Source organism: Aphis gossypii, chromosome 1, assembly GCF_020184175.1.
Source record: "Aphis gossypii isolate Hap1 chromosome 1, ASM2018417v2, whole genome shotgun sequence".
In the NCBI taxonomy this organism is placed as follows: Eukaryota; Metazoa; Arthropoda; class Insecta; order Hemiptera; family Aphididae; genus Aphis; species Aphis gossypii.
Window position 1 is genome coordinate 26,165,201 of NC_065530.1, and position 18,400 is coordinate 26,183,600.

At 24.4% G+C, this 18,400-nt stretch overlaps 1 protein-coding gene across 1 annotated transcript in view; it reads right to left on the bottom strand.

The window, feature by feature from the left end:
* LOC114129524 (uncharacterized) overlaps nucleotides 1–18,400 on the bottom strand; it is a 67,412-nt gene that overhangs the window by 17,609 nt on the left and 31,403 nt on the right. The window contains exons 3-4 of the mRNA XM_050208290.1: nucleotides 11,237–11,364; nucleotides 8,421–8,583 (exon numbers count right to left, since the gene is read on the bottom strand). Coding sequence (XP_050064247.1) covers nucleotides 8,421–8,583; nucleotides 11,237–11,364 — 291 coding nt within the window. The remainder of the gene's footprint in view (nucleotides 1–8,420; nucleotides 8,584–11,236; nucleotides 11,365–18,400) is intronic.

Sequence of the window (18,400 nt, forward strand, 5' to 3'; positions counted from 1 at the left end):
TGTCATTATAATCTATGTTAAATAGATAAGCACTATGCAATTATTAACCATAACAAAATATTTTTATAAATTATACCAAAACACTTAACTTCTTGACATAATTTTTGTGTTTTAATTAGTTATATTAGAATAGTAATATTATGTTAGGTTAGGTATAATCTTAAATTTTTGATAGGTCTTAATCGTTTTAAATTAAAATCTTATAAATTTATAATACATAATATTATCAAATAGCTTAAAAATCAACTCATCTTAAAAATTTCTTAGATATTAAAAAAAAATTTTTTTTTACTTTTTATTGACCGTGTAGTTACTACAAATATTTTTTCTACAACTGCGTTGTGTTGTTTTTTTTTTTTAAACAAAATGTTTTCCCTTTCTAATGTAAACAGAAATCTATTTTGAATATTAATACATCCATTAACTTTATAATATTGATCTTTTTCTATAAAATATGAATATAAAAAAAAAAGATTTGAAAATATGAGAGAACTTGCAATTATAAATATCTTAGTAAGTAATAATAAAACTAGTGAAGTACTACCTAACATATACTTTAAATTAAACGTGTAAAATATATACCAGTAAGTTATTGAGTTTAATTTAATGTATGAACCAATATAATTTTAATTTATTTTGTATACTGGTTAAACACATACATAATAGGTACTAAAATTCGAACTAAAGTTTAAGTTAAAAAGAGAAATACCAACCATGAATATATTAGCCAAGCTAATTTTTGAACAAACAAAATCATATTAAATTAGTTAAAATTAATTTAAATTAACTAGGTATTTCATTTTTTAAATACAATCTTGTGCTAAAATATTTTATAAAGACATTTTTCAAAAATTAATTTAATAATATTGAAAATAATTAAGATATTATTTATAGAGAAGATCATTATTAATTATTAATATTACATATTGAATAAAATATACTTACTAATAATATTTTAATCAATTAAACTCATTTAATGACTATATATTTAAAAATGTAATAATAAATATTTATCAAATTCAGTATGCTTTTTAATACATAAAAATAATATTAAAATTAATAAAGTTTGCATTTCAATATTTTTGGTTTTAAATACATTTTAATAATTAAAAATTAATAAGGTTTTTCCAAAAATAATTTGTTTCAAAATATGCTATTATCATAAAATAAATAGAAGTTGTACGTTTTAGTATTCATTAATTCAGTTATTAATCATTATACATTATATTTAGTTGATTTATATTGATTTTAGAAAAGAAGACGTAATAAATCACTTCTCATAAAAAATCAGTATTTTGGAAATACGCTAGCACCTCTCATTTATGTTTATAGGTAAGAGTTAATTATTATTTAATATTATTATTATTATTATTATTGTAAATTAATATTTATTTAGTAGTTAGTACTGTTATAATAATTGATAAAAGTTTTTTTTTTTATTTGTATTTGATTAAATACAATTAAATCAAATGGTTAGCCTGGTATTGTCACGTCGTAAACTTTATTGTACTTATAGTATATGGATAATATTATTCTACAGGAGAACCTTGTCACGTAAACTACAAACTAAATGGTTCATGGAAGCTGTATGTATTTTAACTCAGTTTTCGATATCAATGTAAAATCACTGACAAAAAATCCAGTGTGTGGACAAACAAGCAGATTACCAGTGAGTAATAGTGTCTATAGGGTCCAACAGAAAACTCATGCGAACATGCGAGCAGGTTATAGGATTTGGTCAAATTTTATTTAAACGCTTTACACGGTAAAAGTTTGAAATTTCGAGTACGTGACTTCAGTAGATGAGACCTGTTGTGACAAACGTGATGGGAATGCACGGTCATCAAAATTAATCTGAACGAAAAATAAAAATAAAGGGAACGAAAAACACAATAATAAAACTTACTAAAAATTATTTTCTTACAAATTTCGAGTTCACTTTGTTGAATGGACTTGAAGAGTTATTGCTTTTATCACAAGTGAATATGTAGTACAGTTTTTGTACCTACTCCTTATACCTAACAGTGTTTATAAGATGAAATAACCTAGAGAGTACTTTTGAGTTTTTGTACATAGATTGTCAGTCAGCGATTTTTGAACCCAGTAAAACAAAAGGACAATCGTGTTGCTTAAGTGTAGTAAGTCCATGCTATTCAACAACTCGATATTCTTGTAGATTATAGGACAGGTGCCTAATTTTTTTTTTTTTTTTACTAAAAAACATAAACTGAAATAAACATTTAAAATTATTTTTAAAATACATATTTGAATACTTCTTAAATAGAGCATTAAGAATATTTATTTGACGACTTAAAATAGTATTGTTTTATAAGTATTTGAAAACAATTTTTGAATAATAACCATTTTAATGTCTAATCAATTTTAATATCATTTTAAAATGATCAATTTATGAAATTATAAACCTTAAATAATAAAATACTATTATAACATATCATAAATATAAACTAATATTCACAAAAATCATACTGCAGACTGCACTACACACATTCAATATTTTATTGTTTTTATAAAATTAAGTAGTTTATAACAATATTATTATGTAATTTAAGTTCTTGAGTTAATTTTAGTAACTAACTAGCAAACCACCAATAATATTCTTAGTAAAAAATTAAATTTTAAGCAATTGTACAAATTATTACTTGTTATAATTTATCGAATACCTATTATATGAAAAGGGGTCTTGATATTTTTACCCATTATCAAAATTGAACAGGCTTCAACCTCAAATTAATATCTTAATGTTTTTTCCGAAACATGTAATAAATAAATAATAGGTAAGTAGTTATATGTTTATTTTAATGTCATAAATCGATTAATATTATAAGTTATATTATTATTTTTATAGGTAGAATACATTTTGTAAAGAGAAGACTTGGAAGCATCGTGAAAACCTTTACCCTCAAAATATCCACATATGGAGCAAATATTAGAAACTATTTACATTTTTCACAAATTAACATACTAATGAAATGTAAACAGATACAAGTGGCATTTCTATCAATTTAATTATTCATATATTTTTTTTAGTATTTTATACGTAAATCGGAAATCGACATCACACCATCCGTTCTCGCAGTCCATTGCAATCGCGTCGTCACCATCAGTTGGTCACGGCCGTCACACGCCTGCAACCTATGTCCAACACTACACTCGACCACCCAAGATCGGTTGTGGTAATGTAAATAGTTAGGTAGCCATTATAATAGTTCAATTCTCATGAACGCCATAGGTTCTCTTTTCCTCCTTTTTATCCAAGTATCCTATCATTGTAATTTTTAAAGAATTTTGTTATTATTTATTATTTATTTATTTATTTTTTTTTTTTTGATAATAAAGATTTATCGCACACTATTATAGGTATTTTAAGATATGAATGAAAATCATGGTTAGAGACATAAGGAGAGCATTTAGCAATTAACGTAATGCTAAATTCTGAAAAGTTTGTATTTTATTTATATTAGACTTCATTGCATTTTCCTATAGTTGCAGGTCATAATATGTCAATATAGATTTATAAATAGATTTATAAAGAATTTATAAATAATAAGTTTAGTATTGATGTTTGAATATTTGTTGTTATTAATTAAATTTTTAAATAGGCGTAATCGTAGATTTAAGATTACTCTTTAAGATTCAATACATCGTGTCCAGATCAGCCTTTTATTTAGGGTTAATCCGAGATATTTAGAATTTTATAGCATTTGAAATTTGAGTACCATTAATAAAGACGTTATTACAATATAAATAACATTATTTGTGCACACAAAAAAACTTTGTTTTTAATTTAATCATTTATTATTTATATAGTATAAACCAAAATAAATCATTTATTGTTTGAGTGGAAATAGTTTATATCTAACAAAATCTTGGAGATCAACCATTCTATTATGCAGTAAGTTTCAAGTGTAGTATCATGACTGCTCGATGTCGAGAGAGATCACAATAATGAGTGTGTTAAATTTGGATTCAAGTCGTCTTTTCAAATTAAACTAAACTAGTATTTTTCGTTATTTATTATGCTATTTATATTTGATAAATTCAATAATATATTATAATTATATACCATATTATGTTATTATTATTAACTTTTCTGCCTATAACTTCAAGTATACCTTAGCAATTAAAGCTATTTATTTTACTTTTTATTATTATATGTATATAATGTTTTCCAAAAACATTGTATTTATTATTAAGAGGTACCTAATTATTATAATCTTTATTTACTCTATGGAAGACGTAATATTATATTATATTTATATCATATTATATAGTTATATAAATCAAAATCATCTATGTATATCTGTAAATACTAAATACCGTAAGACAGTAATATATAGATAATAATAAAATTATATTATAATGAAAATCATAAATAAAAATAATTTATAATAATATAAATATTTGGTGAAAATCTTAAGGATTCATTGTTATAATTATTATTATTATTTTGTTTTTTTTTTTTTTACAACAATAACGTCTTAAATTTGTTTAAGGATAAATAATTATTTTACGAGTGAATATTGAATGTTTTAAATATTTGAACTTGATATGCTTATAAAAAATTAATTTTGTTTTCCGGTAGAATTTTTTTTTCACATAAAAATTTTGAATTTTCGAATAACTAATAAAGAACTTTTTATTATATTTTTAAATTGCAGGTTTAAAAACAAAAATGTTTATGAATTTATAACTACAAAATAATTTATAATTTTTAAGTTTTTATGAATTTCGTCAAAATTCTAATTTCAAATGCTTATAAAAAAAGATTGTGACTATTTTTTCGATATTTTTCAATTTAAAAATTAACAATTAATGAGTAATAATTGAATAGTGATAATTTTTAATCGACAATTATATATACAAAATGTTAAATGTCTTACCTATATGTACATATGTTCATAACTATTATAATAGCTCAAAACAGTCGAAATATTTTGTAAATATTATTGTACGATAATAATACAAACATTTAGTAAAAATTTGAAATACCCTATGGTTATTTGTTTTCGAGTAATATTAAAAATTAAAACAAAACCGATTTTGTTGAAAATTAGATTAGCGTAAAAATAACTGTTTTTCCTTAATTTTTTGTTTGTTTTTGTGAATACTAGGAATTTGTTAGTTTATTTTCTCTTAAATTAAAAATTAAATCCAATTTCATGTCTAAAACAACCCCTATTTTTGTAAAATCGAAGTATTTTATCAACAATTTATTGTGTACTAATACACAAAAGAAAAAAGTACAAATCATAGTAAAATTAATATATTTATCGATCCTTTCCAGAAACTAAAAAATTAATATTGCGCTAAACTATAACATCTTAAATGAAAACGAAATATATTAACACAAATAACAATTAATATATTTAAATGTGTCCCCGAGATCAAATTTAAATAAAATTAGAAAATATAGTTTCAGAAATTAATTTAACTTAATACATCCACAAGATTAAAGCTAATAATACTTAAATAATAAGTTTCAATCAAGAGTTTTAAAACTTCTTGATTTGTTATTTGTAATAAATATAATATTTTATTCTTTCTACATTAAACTACTGAACTCTAGATAAAAAGTTCAAGCAATTAAATATTTAGCAGCTTTCAATTTAATTTTTAAGCATTTAAAAATAATGATAAAAAAAAGTTTACAGTATGATTATCTAGTGTTGACTTACATTTAAATAGGATTTTTCACTTTCTAAAATTTTTTTAAAAATGTATGCAATACATAATATTTGATTATATTATGACGTATACGTTTATGGTAAAATCATTTTAATCCATTCATATAAAATTAATTAATACTGTTTTAAATTTCTAAAACTAAATTTATTTTTTGTATGAAATTTTTTTTTGTCTAGTTTTAAAATAATCATACTTTTAAACTTAAAAAATAAATAGATATATGTATTATCTAATCAAATTTAAAATATTAGATTTTATTTTACATTTGTGAGTAATTTTATTAGTATAAATAAAAATATAATTATCTTTTAAAATTAATTATTTTTTTATTTATTGCATATTTTATCAAAAATTGTTATTCATGTAAATAAATTCAAGTTACAATTTTTAAATGCAGACATTTTTGACTGTATAATTTCAGTTACGTTAAAAACTGTTTGATATATTATCATACTACACATTACCTAAAAGGCTAAAAACAATGTGCAATATAAAAACTCTTAAATAAAATACGTATATTTCAAAAAAGTAAGCTAAAACTATAATTACTTATCAAATTGAAACTATTAAAAGTAAATTATTATAAATAGGTAGATAAAAGTTAAAATTATCTATATTATATAAACATTTTATTTTTATCTAATTTAGAACAAATTCAACAAACAAAACAATCAATAATATTGTCAAAGTTTAAAATAAGAAATGTTGAGCCAATCCAAATCTAATAAAATGCATATAATTTTGAGTATGAAATAAGTACGATTGCATAATTAATGGTTTAAACTAGGATTTATAATAAATATTATTTTACGATAGAAAACCTTAAAAGAACTTTTTTTAGTAAATAGGTTTAGCTAGTACGTGAATATTATGTCTCAATAAAAATATCATTAAAAACCACTCATGCATTTTATTAAGCATAGATTTCGATTATATAAATAGATTTTTAAACGATAATCAAAATACGTCATCGTGATACTGTAGTATAATAAGTACTAAGTACTTATGTATATAACATGCGTGATACATTCAAAATAAATCCTTATAAAACTAACTAGGTACCTACCTAACTCAGGAATAATATTTTAGGTAAACACGACACCAATTATTATTGAGAATACCACCATATTTTTTTTTTTTTACTAAAAATAAGTTTTTAAACATCATAAAAAATATAAAATCCTTTTAAATTAATTCATTATTAAGTGCAACAATAAAAAATATTGATAAGATTTGTTTTAATAAATAAGAGGGGATTCATTGAATTGTGTAATTGTAATATATCATGTTATGGTAAACAAATTAAAAACTAAGTTGATTAGGTATTCTTATTTTACTATTAAGTTATCATACTAGTTATATTAGTTATCATATAAGTGTCTTCTTATTCAAGTAACAAAAAATAATTTTAAAGCAAAAACTTTAATCCACGATATACAATATCTTGTACGTATTATAGACTGTATTTTATAAGTATACATAGCCATTAATAAAAAAAAAAAAAAAATGTAAAAGAAATAGGGGAAGTACGTAACTCTGATGTACAATAAAAATTGATGGTACTTCATAATAAATTGTGTTTCAATAGTTGTGTTAAATATGAATTCCATGATTATTATTACATACAAAAAAATATACTGAATAGAAATGGTTTGTCAGCATTTATTTCCAAGTATATTTTATAACTTATTTAAATTAAAAAAATTATTTATTTTTATTTTTATAAATAATAATATGTGTTACACTAATTTCTTACAGAAACATTGCATACATCATAATTATAATGCGTATTATTGTAAATAATAATATCATATCACATAATGCAATTGTTACTTTTTAGTTTTTAACCTAACCAACATATTATGGTATAAATAACTGTAAAAACCTAAATAATTTGAAAATGTCATTGTATAATATAGAAATAATAAAATATGTAATGACTACAGCAAAAGACTTTAAAGTCTCTACGGTTAATATATTTTTAATTACAACTTAAGAATTTTATTCATATGAGGAATTATCATTAAATAAGTTTAAAAAAAATAATTCAAATATTATGTTATATAACCGCATAATATGTTGCCTTTGCTTTAATTATAGGTACATAACATAGAAAACGTTATGTTCAGAGTAATCCATTTACTCTGTCATTTTTAACATTACAGAGAATTCACCTATTACAAAGCATAAAGATAAGAACATTATAACATGTTTAATGTTAATATGAAATCGTTAGGAGGTTTTACTGGGTATTAAATTTCTATGTAAGTTTTAATATTTTATTTTATTCATATGATCGATTGATTTATAAACCATAATATTGAACTATTAAAAATTTCAAAAATAAAAATATTACATTATCTCTAATAGTACTAAACTTTGTGAAAATACTCGACAATTTTATTAACACAATTATTAAATCATAGATAAATATTAAATGCCACAATGCATAATACGATCAAAATTTTAACGTTTTTATCATTTTATTAATTGGCGTAGTTTCAAAAACACAATATTTTTATCTTAATAGTTTCAGTGTCTAAAGTAGAACAATATGCAGTTTCTTTTACAGTACATTATACAATTATATCGATGAACCTAAAGTATAATAATAATTTTAAGCTATATCTTAAAATAATAACCAAAAAACAAAAATTATAATTTGAACCAGTACCTACTACAGTTTTGATTATTTGAAAGCTCATAAAACTCACCAGTTCTGTGAATAATACTCAATGCTTTTAAGATAAAATCGAATATGCCTGTCGACTCCATATTGGCATGGTTCAATTGATATGTCAATGAACCATAGACGGTTAGGCCACTGTCGCAAGGCTTAACATGCTCGCACAAGCGTTTCCTCTCGTCGCCGGAAACCTGAAACACATCATGAAAAACATGATATCAGCTACAACAGCACTATATTAAATACATTCAATTTTATTTACAGTATACATTTAGAAAATAATAATATTTCAATCTAATACAATATCGATTAAAATATCGTTTAAAACTTTTTGAATTATTAAAATATTTAAAATACGAAATAAATAATAATAATATATAATATATACCTAATGAATAATTTTAATTATTATTCTAAATAACAATTAAATTTTAAATGTTTAACAATTTATAACACATATAAAAAATAAATGTACTCAAAAAAATCATAATATGGAGAATATAGTTTAATTATAAAACATTCCCTAAGTTAATACCTATATTAACTCATTATGTAATAAAATTAAAAGACGTTTACCTACCTAGAAAATGTATGATATCATTTATTTTCTATTCCTAATATTTTTTAAAATAATCAAAAAAATAAATTAAAGAAATACGTGCATTTTTACTTATAACTAGATTTTGGACAAAGTCAATTATCTTATTTTAGTGTCCATCTCAAGAACTAATAACTGTACATTCCTACTTGAATTTTTTACCATATATTTATATCAGAATTTTCTAAAAAAATTTTCTTATTTTGAACTATTTATAAAGATTTAAAATTATCAATTTTATTTTCTATAAATGTTGATAAAATGTCAAGAAGCTTGAACATTTAATCCGAGGTTTCTTATAAGTACCAATTAAAAACATTGACAATTTTCTTTTTATATCTAAGATTTCAAATTTTAATACAAGATTCTTCATAAGTTTTTCTTCTTATAATAAAAAGAAAGTTTACCAGAAAGTCTCATTATTTTTTTATGAGCGTTGGAAGCTAAAATATTTACGACATTGAGTATTCACCTATCAAATAACTACAGTTCTTCTCAAAAATATTTTAATATTTTTGTAGAATTCAAAAAACAATTGAAACAATTTTCAATAAATATAAAAATATTTCTATAATAATTAATAAATAATACTAATTAAACAATAAATGCATTGTTTAAGGTAAAAATTAAATTAACCTACAATAATACTAATAGCAAAATAAATAACTTAAATAGCTATATCATAAAATATACTTAATGATAAAGGCTAACAAACCACCTTTTCCTCAGAATCATTTTTTATATTATATGGTAATTCCTAAATACTATAGAAATTAGTTATTACCATTCTATTACAATAGGAATAAAATAATGATTTATGAATAATAATAATAATGTGTAAGAATAAACTTAATTTTTTAAATTGAAAAAAGTAAAAAACATAAAACAATTAAATTAAATTAAACAAAATCAGTATAATAAAACATAATTTATACAATACTATAAGGATAAAGCAAAAAGGGTTATATTTGGATTATCCTGACTCGTGCATATAAATAATTGTGGGTTTAATAATAGTGTGTATTTACCAATTTGATTCAGATTTTATAAAAATTGTTGATCTAAAACATTTATACTACACAGTTTATCGTCTATTCTTGTACCTTTAATTTGAAGCTTTGAAAAAGATAACTAAGTTACCCCAGCATTATTATGTATAAATTATTTTCCATAGTTATTCACCTAATGTGTACTTTTGCGATAGCAACGATACTAAATCAGAATTTAATACACTGTTTATTATATTTTATTTATAAGTATAAATATGTATAAATTTAAATTCAACAATAATAGTTTTCAAAATGTATTATGGTAACAAGATCTAAAATATCAACATATTTGAAATAAACCTAAAAGAAACTGTTAAATTGATAAGACTATAGAAAGATTGAATGTGACATGTTGCTTACAATGATTATTAAACTACTCAGCAGTCGAAAGTCATAGAAACTAAGTTTCTTTAAGACATTTAAGGTTAATGACATTTTACCGTGACATTAAACGACCGTTTAAAAAACATTATTTTTACATTTATTTCATAAAAAAAACTTCTATCCAGAAATAAAGATAAATTAATTTTGTGAAAATAGTTATTTTAATATTCAAAATGAAAATTATGTTATTTAATACACTTATACCTTAAATTCAATGTAATTAATCTTTTTAGAATCTTTTAGTAAAAAATATAATAGATCAATTTTATCAATCATAATTCATAAAACATTAATTATTGCATCAAAGTGATCATAAATCATCTTTGATAGGTTAGAGAGGTAAATATAAATAACTAACCGTATATAATATAAATTATAGAATATAGAATATAGAATATAAAATCTTCTTAGATACTAATCACCATTATATTTAAATGTACAATGATTTAAATTTTTTTTAAGTTCAAAACCTATACAATACAAAGTATTGTAATGAAAATATTATTACTTAATATAAATATGACATAAGGAATACGAGGGTTAAGTGATTAAAATAATTACATGAAATGTATACATTTATCATGAATTAAATTATATTTTTTTATGTACATTAAATATATAAATAAATTTTAAATGATTATTAAATAAATCAGATTATCTAATTGTCGAATTCAGATATATATCTAATCCTATATATTGAATTTATTTAATTGGCCACGCTTTTATTTATTTGCATATGATTATACTAAGTAACTATAAGAAATTATATAACTAACTAATGTTATTTGAATTGAAAAAAAAAAGAATTCTTACTTGACTAACACTACTACTAGCTCTTCTTGATTCGTCGGGAAACATCTGTTTTTGTGTATATTGTGTATTCTTATACGGTGAAGAACTTCTTTGAGTATCTTTCAGAGTTCCTTTTGGAGATCCATTTCCTAAAAATAAAAATAAAACCATCAAATTATTTACTATATATATATATAAATTATTTGATTGATATATAAATAGCGTATAAAAATTTAATTGTAAATTTTAATTTTATTTATATAAATAGTATTATTTAACAAATATAACGCTTATAAGTTATAAGATATACCTACATTTTAAATCTTAAGATCATATACATAACCAGATAACCTTAATGTAGATTAAGATTTTGAGTGAGCTTTGGAATATTTATAAAAAATACTATAAATGATTTTATATTTGATAACACGGTAACTATTATAAATTGAATATATTTTGTATACTTTAGATGTCAATCAATGGTTAGTGATTATTATTTTATTAGTTATGTCTTAGTTCTAGATTCTTTATGGAGCGACAATGTATTGATTTTATAACAATATATATTTGTTTTTGTTTTTTGTATATCATTACCTTTTGGTGAAATATTTCAATCTTAAATTTCGAGAATAGTTTCTGGTAGCAATATAGAATTTCTTATGAAATAAAACCTAACGATTTATTGATAAAAACAAAAAAAAGAAGGGATTAAGGAAAAATGGGAACTTAATTTCGAAATCAGTTTGACCAATTGATTTTGTTTTTATTATAGTTCAAAAATAAATAACTGTAGAGACTATAGTTTATTTTTTCACCAACAATATTATATGTTAACATTTTTTAGCAGAATTATATATATATCAAATTATTTTTATTTTATTTATAGATATATAAAATTGTCAAATTAATTTGCTTTTTATCAATTTATGTATGACACAAGTTTTTGTATAACACATAATTTTAATGCGGTTTCCTATGAAAAGAGTGTTAATGATTATGTTAAGACAAAATGGTGTATAAAATTATATAACAATATGTACATCTGACGATGTGTACATATTATGATGAATTGAAGATGAAATGAATGCACTAAAAAATATAAACAGAAACAGCAACAGTACCTACAATTTCGACTGTTAATAAAGATAAAATTAAATTCTAAAATATAATCAACTTAAAAACAAAAACAATAATAAAATGTAGTACTATTTTAGAGTTAAATTATATCTTTACAAAAAAATAAAAATAAAAACTATTTTTTTTTTTATATAAAGCTGATATAAATTATATTTATTGTAAAAACAAAAATTCTAGAAATAATTAAAGGTACAATTTTCATTGTGAGTATTGAGCTGTTAACCACTTGTATAAGCCATCTAGCGTTACTCGCATTAACACTAGATATCAATATTTCAAATTCACATAACATTTAGTTGGATAATGCATACAAAGTAATGTATGGTACTAAGCTTAATGAACTAAAGTCTAAAGTGATTATGAAATGTATTTATCTGTACATTTTTCATGAAATGATTTATTAAATCATATTTTCAATATGTATTAACTTAGTTCATTTAATCTGCATAATTTGATTTTAAATAATCACAATATTTTAAATATTAATAATTTGTTATACATTAAACAATATGTAAAAGTAGTAAAATAATAAAATGTAAAATGTACGTTGGTGATATTAATATAATAACACATGATATGTAATTTTGAACACTTTCATAACTCATTATAAAAAAAAAAAAATTGATTTACAATTTTTTAAACTACAATTTACAAAAAGAATATTATAAAAGTAAATTTTGTAATTAATTTTAAAATAAAAATAAAAAAAATAAAAATGTTATAAATTTACTTAAATAAAACTAAGAAATAATACAAACGGTTTTGAAATATTTTTAGTAATATACGTATTTCAAAAAAATGTATCATACATTTATTGGAAATTTTTTGAAGATAATGCTCGTATTCTATTGGGCATCTTTTACCAAAGCATTATAACATGTATATTATTTTAACTAATCTAAAAATAATGACATGCTCAACATTCTAAATAGGTATTGTTCTTTTTATAAATACAATTTTTTTTTTAATTATTCAAACATTTAATCACTACAAAAGTACAATAATTATAAAATTACAAAATAACAAAAATTCTAAAGTTAAAAACGTATATCTTCAATATATATAATGAATTCTAGGATTCTTAATTTATTATGTGTTTAATGGTATAAACAAATATGTTATTAAAATTACTTATATTAATAATATTGATCTTTAATTAGCTTAACTATAGCATCCTAAATTTTAACGTTCACTGTTTTACGCCCTACCTAAATAAAATCTAGTCACGCAATGTTCTAGAGGCATTTTAAGTTAGTTTTAACGAATTATTTATAGAAATATAAATATTAAGTTACATACTGAATTGTCAACCCATAATATCATATATAAAATGTATTAATATTAAAAATATTTGTATTCGTTCAAATATTATATAAGTTACAGCTTTAATTTATACTTCTTTATAATACTATTTCTAATCTAGAGTAACTGAATAAATATGCGTTAATTATATTTTGAGCTATATTAAAATTATTAATTTTCATATATAACATTATAAAATATAGCTATTATTTCAAATGTCTTTAGGTTAGGTTAATCTTATAGGTATACAATATAAAACTTAAAAGCTTAAACATAGACAATAGAATTCTATTTAAAAAAAAATAAGTATTTTATTTTTTGATTAGGTAACTAATTTTTGGGTATCTACTTAATATAATACAATATAAATGTCACTTATTAAATATTGAAACAAATAATGCCTTAAAAAAGCAAGACAGTTTTAAAATATGTGATTAAAAATAATTATAAACAGTAAAACATTTCTTATTCATTGTTTTATTTTTTCGCTTTAACTATTGACATAAAAACAAAAAACAAACGATGAGAGAGTTAAAATCCAGTAAACATCGACAAGTGATCATAAATAACGACGATTAAAAACAATAGACTTCACAATTTGAATTTAAACATAAAATTATAAGAATAATATTTAAAAAAATTATTATTTGAAAAAGTTTTCATTTAAATAACTAGTCTTAAATGTCAATGTTTCGAAATATTCTATTTAAATACTGCATAGAGATAAGGTAATAATATTAGGTACTAATACTTCATTTTAATAATATTTATTTTATTATAATATGCCTTATTCACATGAAATGATTGACCTGAAAAAATAATATCCTAATAGTTCTTCTTAATTTTTTGAATTCGAGAAAGTAATTTAAAAACTTTTTTCTCATTTAGTAAGCTAAATATGTCACCAATGACACCCCTATTAAATAGTTAACTCACTACTCATATAACTCCTTATCTCACGTTCTTAATTAAGAAATCAAAAAAATACAACAACAAATTTATTTCACAAAATTAATTTTTGTTAATCTTGAAATCTATTGACTAGAGTGACCAAATAGACCATACATATTGATACATATTGATCTCTTTACAATATAAAATACCAACAGTGATATTACACTTTTCGGGATGATAACGAAGAATTAACTCAAGCAGAACTTTTAAATGCAAAAGTTCTATTAATGGTATTAAATTATTCACTAGCTTAGCAGCATCTCACAAAACTGTCGTTTAAATTCGCCAAACTAGTAAAGTCAATTTTCATATACATAACTAAATCAAGATACTCTATCTTCACAATATTATAATAATAAATCTGTCATAAAACGCAATAAATTAAATCAAAAAAGAACTTAAAGCCTTTTTTCAAATACCTTAAAAAGCAACACATTTTTTACAACACAATCACATCTCCTGTTTTTTGTTTATTCGGAGGTCACCAAAAATAAAAAAATGATATATTTTTAACATTTAACATCACACTACTTTATCACTCTAAGTTAAAATTAAAAAACTCCGATAATCATGAATCGGTAAAATGCATCCGTGGTCCATTGGACATTGCCCAGACTCCAGTCATGCAAAATCATACTTTAATCATCCGAAAAATGTATCTACCGCGTGGAAACCTCATTTTTCGGATTCCTATAATAAACCTTCAAGTTGGGTACCTATGCAATAAGGAAATTAGAGATTTAACAGGATTTTATTAAGGACAAAAATCTATATATATCTCGTGCAAAATCAATTCAGTTAGATACAAATTTAAAACATTCTGATGTTAACATTAATTCATATTTCAATTTATAGTCATCTGGTAAATTAGCTCAAACTAATTTCAAAAATGTTTTTAACCGTCTGAGTCACTTCTTTCTTAGATTTTTGACATCGCCCAAAATATCTAAGTAAAAATTAATACAATTATTGTTTAGTGCGAAATCCGGTTAAAGTTAACACGGTATAACTCAACTAAATTTAAAAAGCTGGATGCTAGGTAATATAGGTATTAAAATAACAACTAGATATTTAAAAACTAGTGGACTGTATTAATAGACATTTTCAAACAATAAAATAATAATAACATATGTATATAACATAAGAGAACTTAAATAACTATGTTAGTCCTAAACAAAATTACATATGCAGTGTAATGATTATAATAATAACAAAATATACAGTATCACGAATATGATAATAATAAGATTGATAAGATTTGATAACAATTGTTATCAACAAACAATATAATATTAAAGAAAGGGGGTAAGATACATCTGACCTGGTCGTCGTATTTATCCCAAAGGCGACCTGTTCACCACTTTCACGTCAGTGGACTCAGCAGATCGGCGCTCGCTCCGAACGGATACCAGTCACAAATCACTACGTATTACCGAAATAGCGGCGAACAAAAAAACAGGCGCTTATGTTCCGGTAACAGGCAACGGCGGACGGCTACGACCCGCGCGACACAACAACGCGACGTAGTATAATATAATAGGGCTACAGACCCGCGCGACCCAACGACGCGGCGTAGTATAATATAATAAGGCTACACACGCGAGACAACGGTATAAGGGCTGCCTTGGGTATAACAGACGGCATTATGCAACGCCTGTACAAAATACCTAGAAGGCAAGCCACACGTGCTACGCGGCACCACAAAAGAAAAGAAAAGGGCGACGGAGAGCCGGAGCACGCACACAACAACGCTACGACAATGGCGACAACAACGTGGTTTTTAACGACCAGTGCCATGACAATTAGGTCTTGGGAGACGCGGGCGCAGGGGGAATCAGTGTCCCCACCGTCTGGCAACACTGACAAATATCTGGTCCGAACATCCTCCCGCCTTTGAAAGCGATGAGCTTTCAAACTTTCTTGCACTGCAGGTCCTTGTAGACATGGTCTTCGAAGAAACATAAATTGAATACTAATAAAAATAATAATACTAATAATAATTACAATGCATAATAATATAATAACAAGGTAAAATAAAAACAAAAAGGAAGAAGATAAGGATATCGGTAATGGGTGCCTTTAGGGTCTTGGATCAATCGGAAGTTTCACCAACTTGACCACAGGTAGGGTCAAAGTTCCCTCACGTGTTTTGACAGTTGCCACACGCGTAATGTCATCCGCACCTGGATGGACTTGAACGATTCGACCGATCTGCCAGGACATGGGTGGTCGTGATGGTGTGTTGATAAGCTCCGTCAGACGAACCTTTTGAGGCAGAAGGATTGGATGTTTTGCATCTTCATCCAAGAATGCACGCTTCAATCTTCCAACGACGCGGATGATTCCCTTTTTAGAGACATCCGCAAAACCCAATAATCGTATGGTTTTTGATGAGAGTACGTTAATGAATCGACAAAGCGACAATGACGATAATGCAGGTAACTCCGTTGTAAAATCTTGCCATTTATTGATGATATCAGGCGGAGGCGGCTCATCCCAATCTAACTTTTCTATGCATAGCTCTTGCAGAACGCGCTTGGCCCAAAATATCACGGGTCCCAACGTGCCAACTGGATCATATAGACGAGCAATTGCTGAAAGTATTGAGCGCTTAATTGGGTTGACTTGGTTGATATTAATATGATACCCTAAGATATCCGAATTAGTACTCCAATGCAAACCCAGTACTTTCACTGATTGGTCATCTTTAAGTCAAAAGATGGGTCCATTGCGCGATCTTCAGCAGGTATACCTTTTAATATTGCGTCACAATTGCTGGCCCATTTCCTTAGATTGAACCCTCCTTTACGTAATAAGGATATTAATTGACGTTGAAGTTCTAGCACAACCCTTTCTGTATCAGCTCCTGCCACAATATCGTCAACATATGTAGATGTAACTAACAGATTTTTTGCCAGAGGAAATTCATTTCCGCAATCTGAATCTAATTGGCGTAAACATCTGATTACCAAATATGGAGCTGCATTGACACCGTACGTTATTGCACATAGTTCGTATTCTTTGACTTCCTCATTGGGCGAATTTCTCCAAAGTAAATGTTGATACGCACAATCTGCATCATTGACTCGGATCTGCCCGTACATCTTTTCAATGTCGGCAATGAATAAATATTTGTAAAAACGACTTTGAAGTAGTATATCCGTAATATTACTCTGTAATTTTGACCCGGTTGCCAAGCAGTCGTTCAATACAAACCCAGATGACGACTTAGCCGACGCATCAAATACTACCCGAATTTTCATCTTACCGTTTTTCCGTTTGACTACTGCGTGATGCGGGATAAAATATTTTTCTGGTTTATCAGCTGCGCGTATGTGACCTAATAAAAGATATTCATTCATGAAACAACGATACGCGGAATATAGTTCAGGGTCTTTAGCTAAGCGGCGTTCAATATTAAGCAACCGGTTTAATGCCATGGTACGCGAGGAACCAAGACCACTTGGTGTAATCAAATCTTGCTTTGAATTACATTGTACGTTAATTGTAGATCGAAAAGGGAGAGCAACACAAAACCTGCCTGATGTGTCCCGTGACACTGTTTTGCAAAACCACTCTTCGCATCGTTCGTCTTCTGTTGTGGACTGTGTTTGAACTATCGGCTCTTCAATCCTGCAAAATTGTTGCAAAGTCTCATTCATAACTGGTACCGTACTAATCGTTAATGACGTGAGAGATAATGGAGTAGAATCCTTCAATGAACCAACAATTATCCAACCAAGGTTTGTGTGCATTGCTGAAGGTAATCCAGGTGTATGAATAATGTCAGTT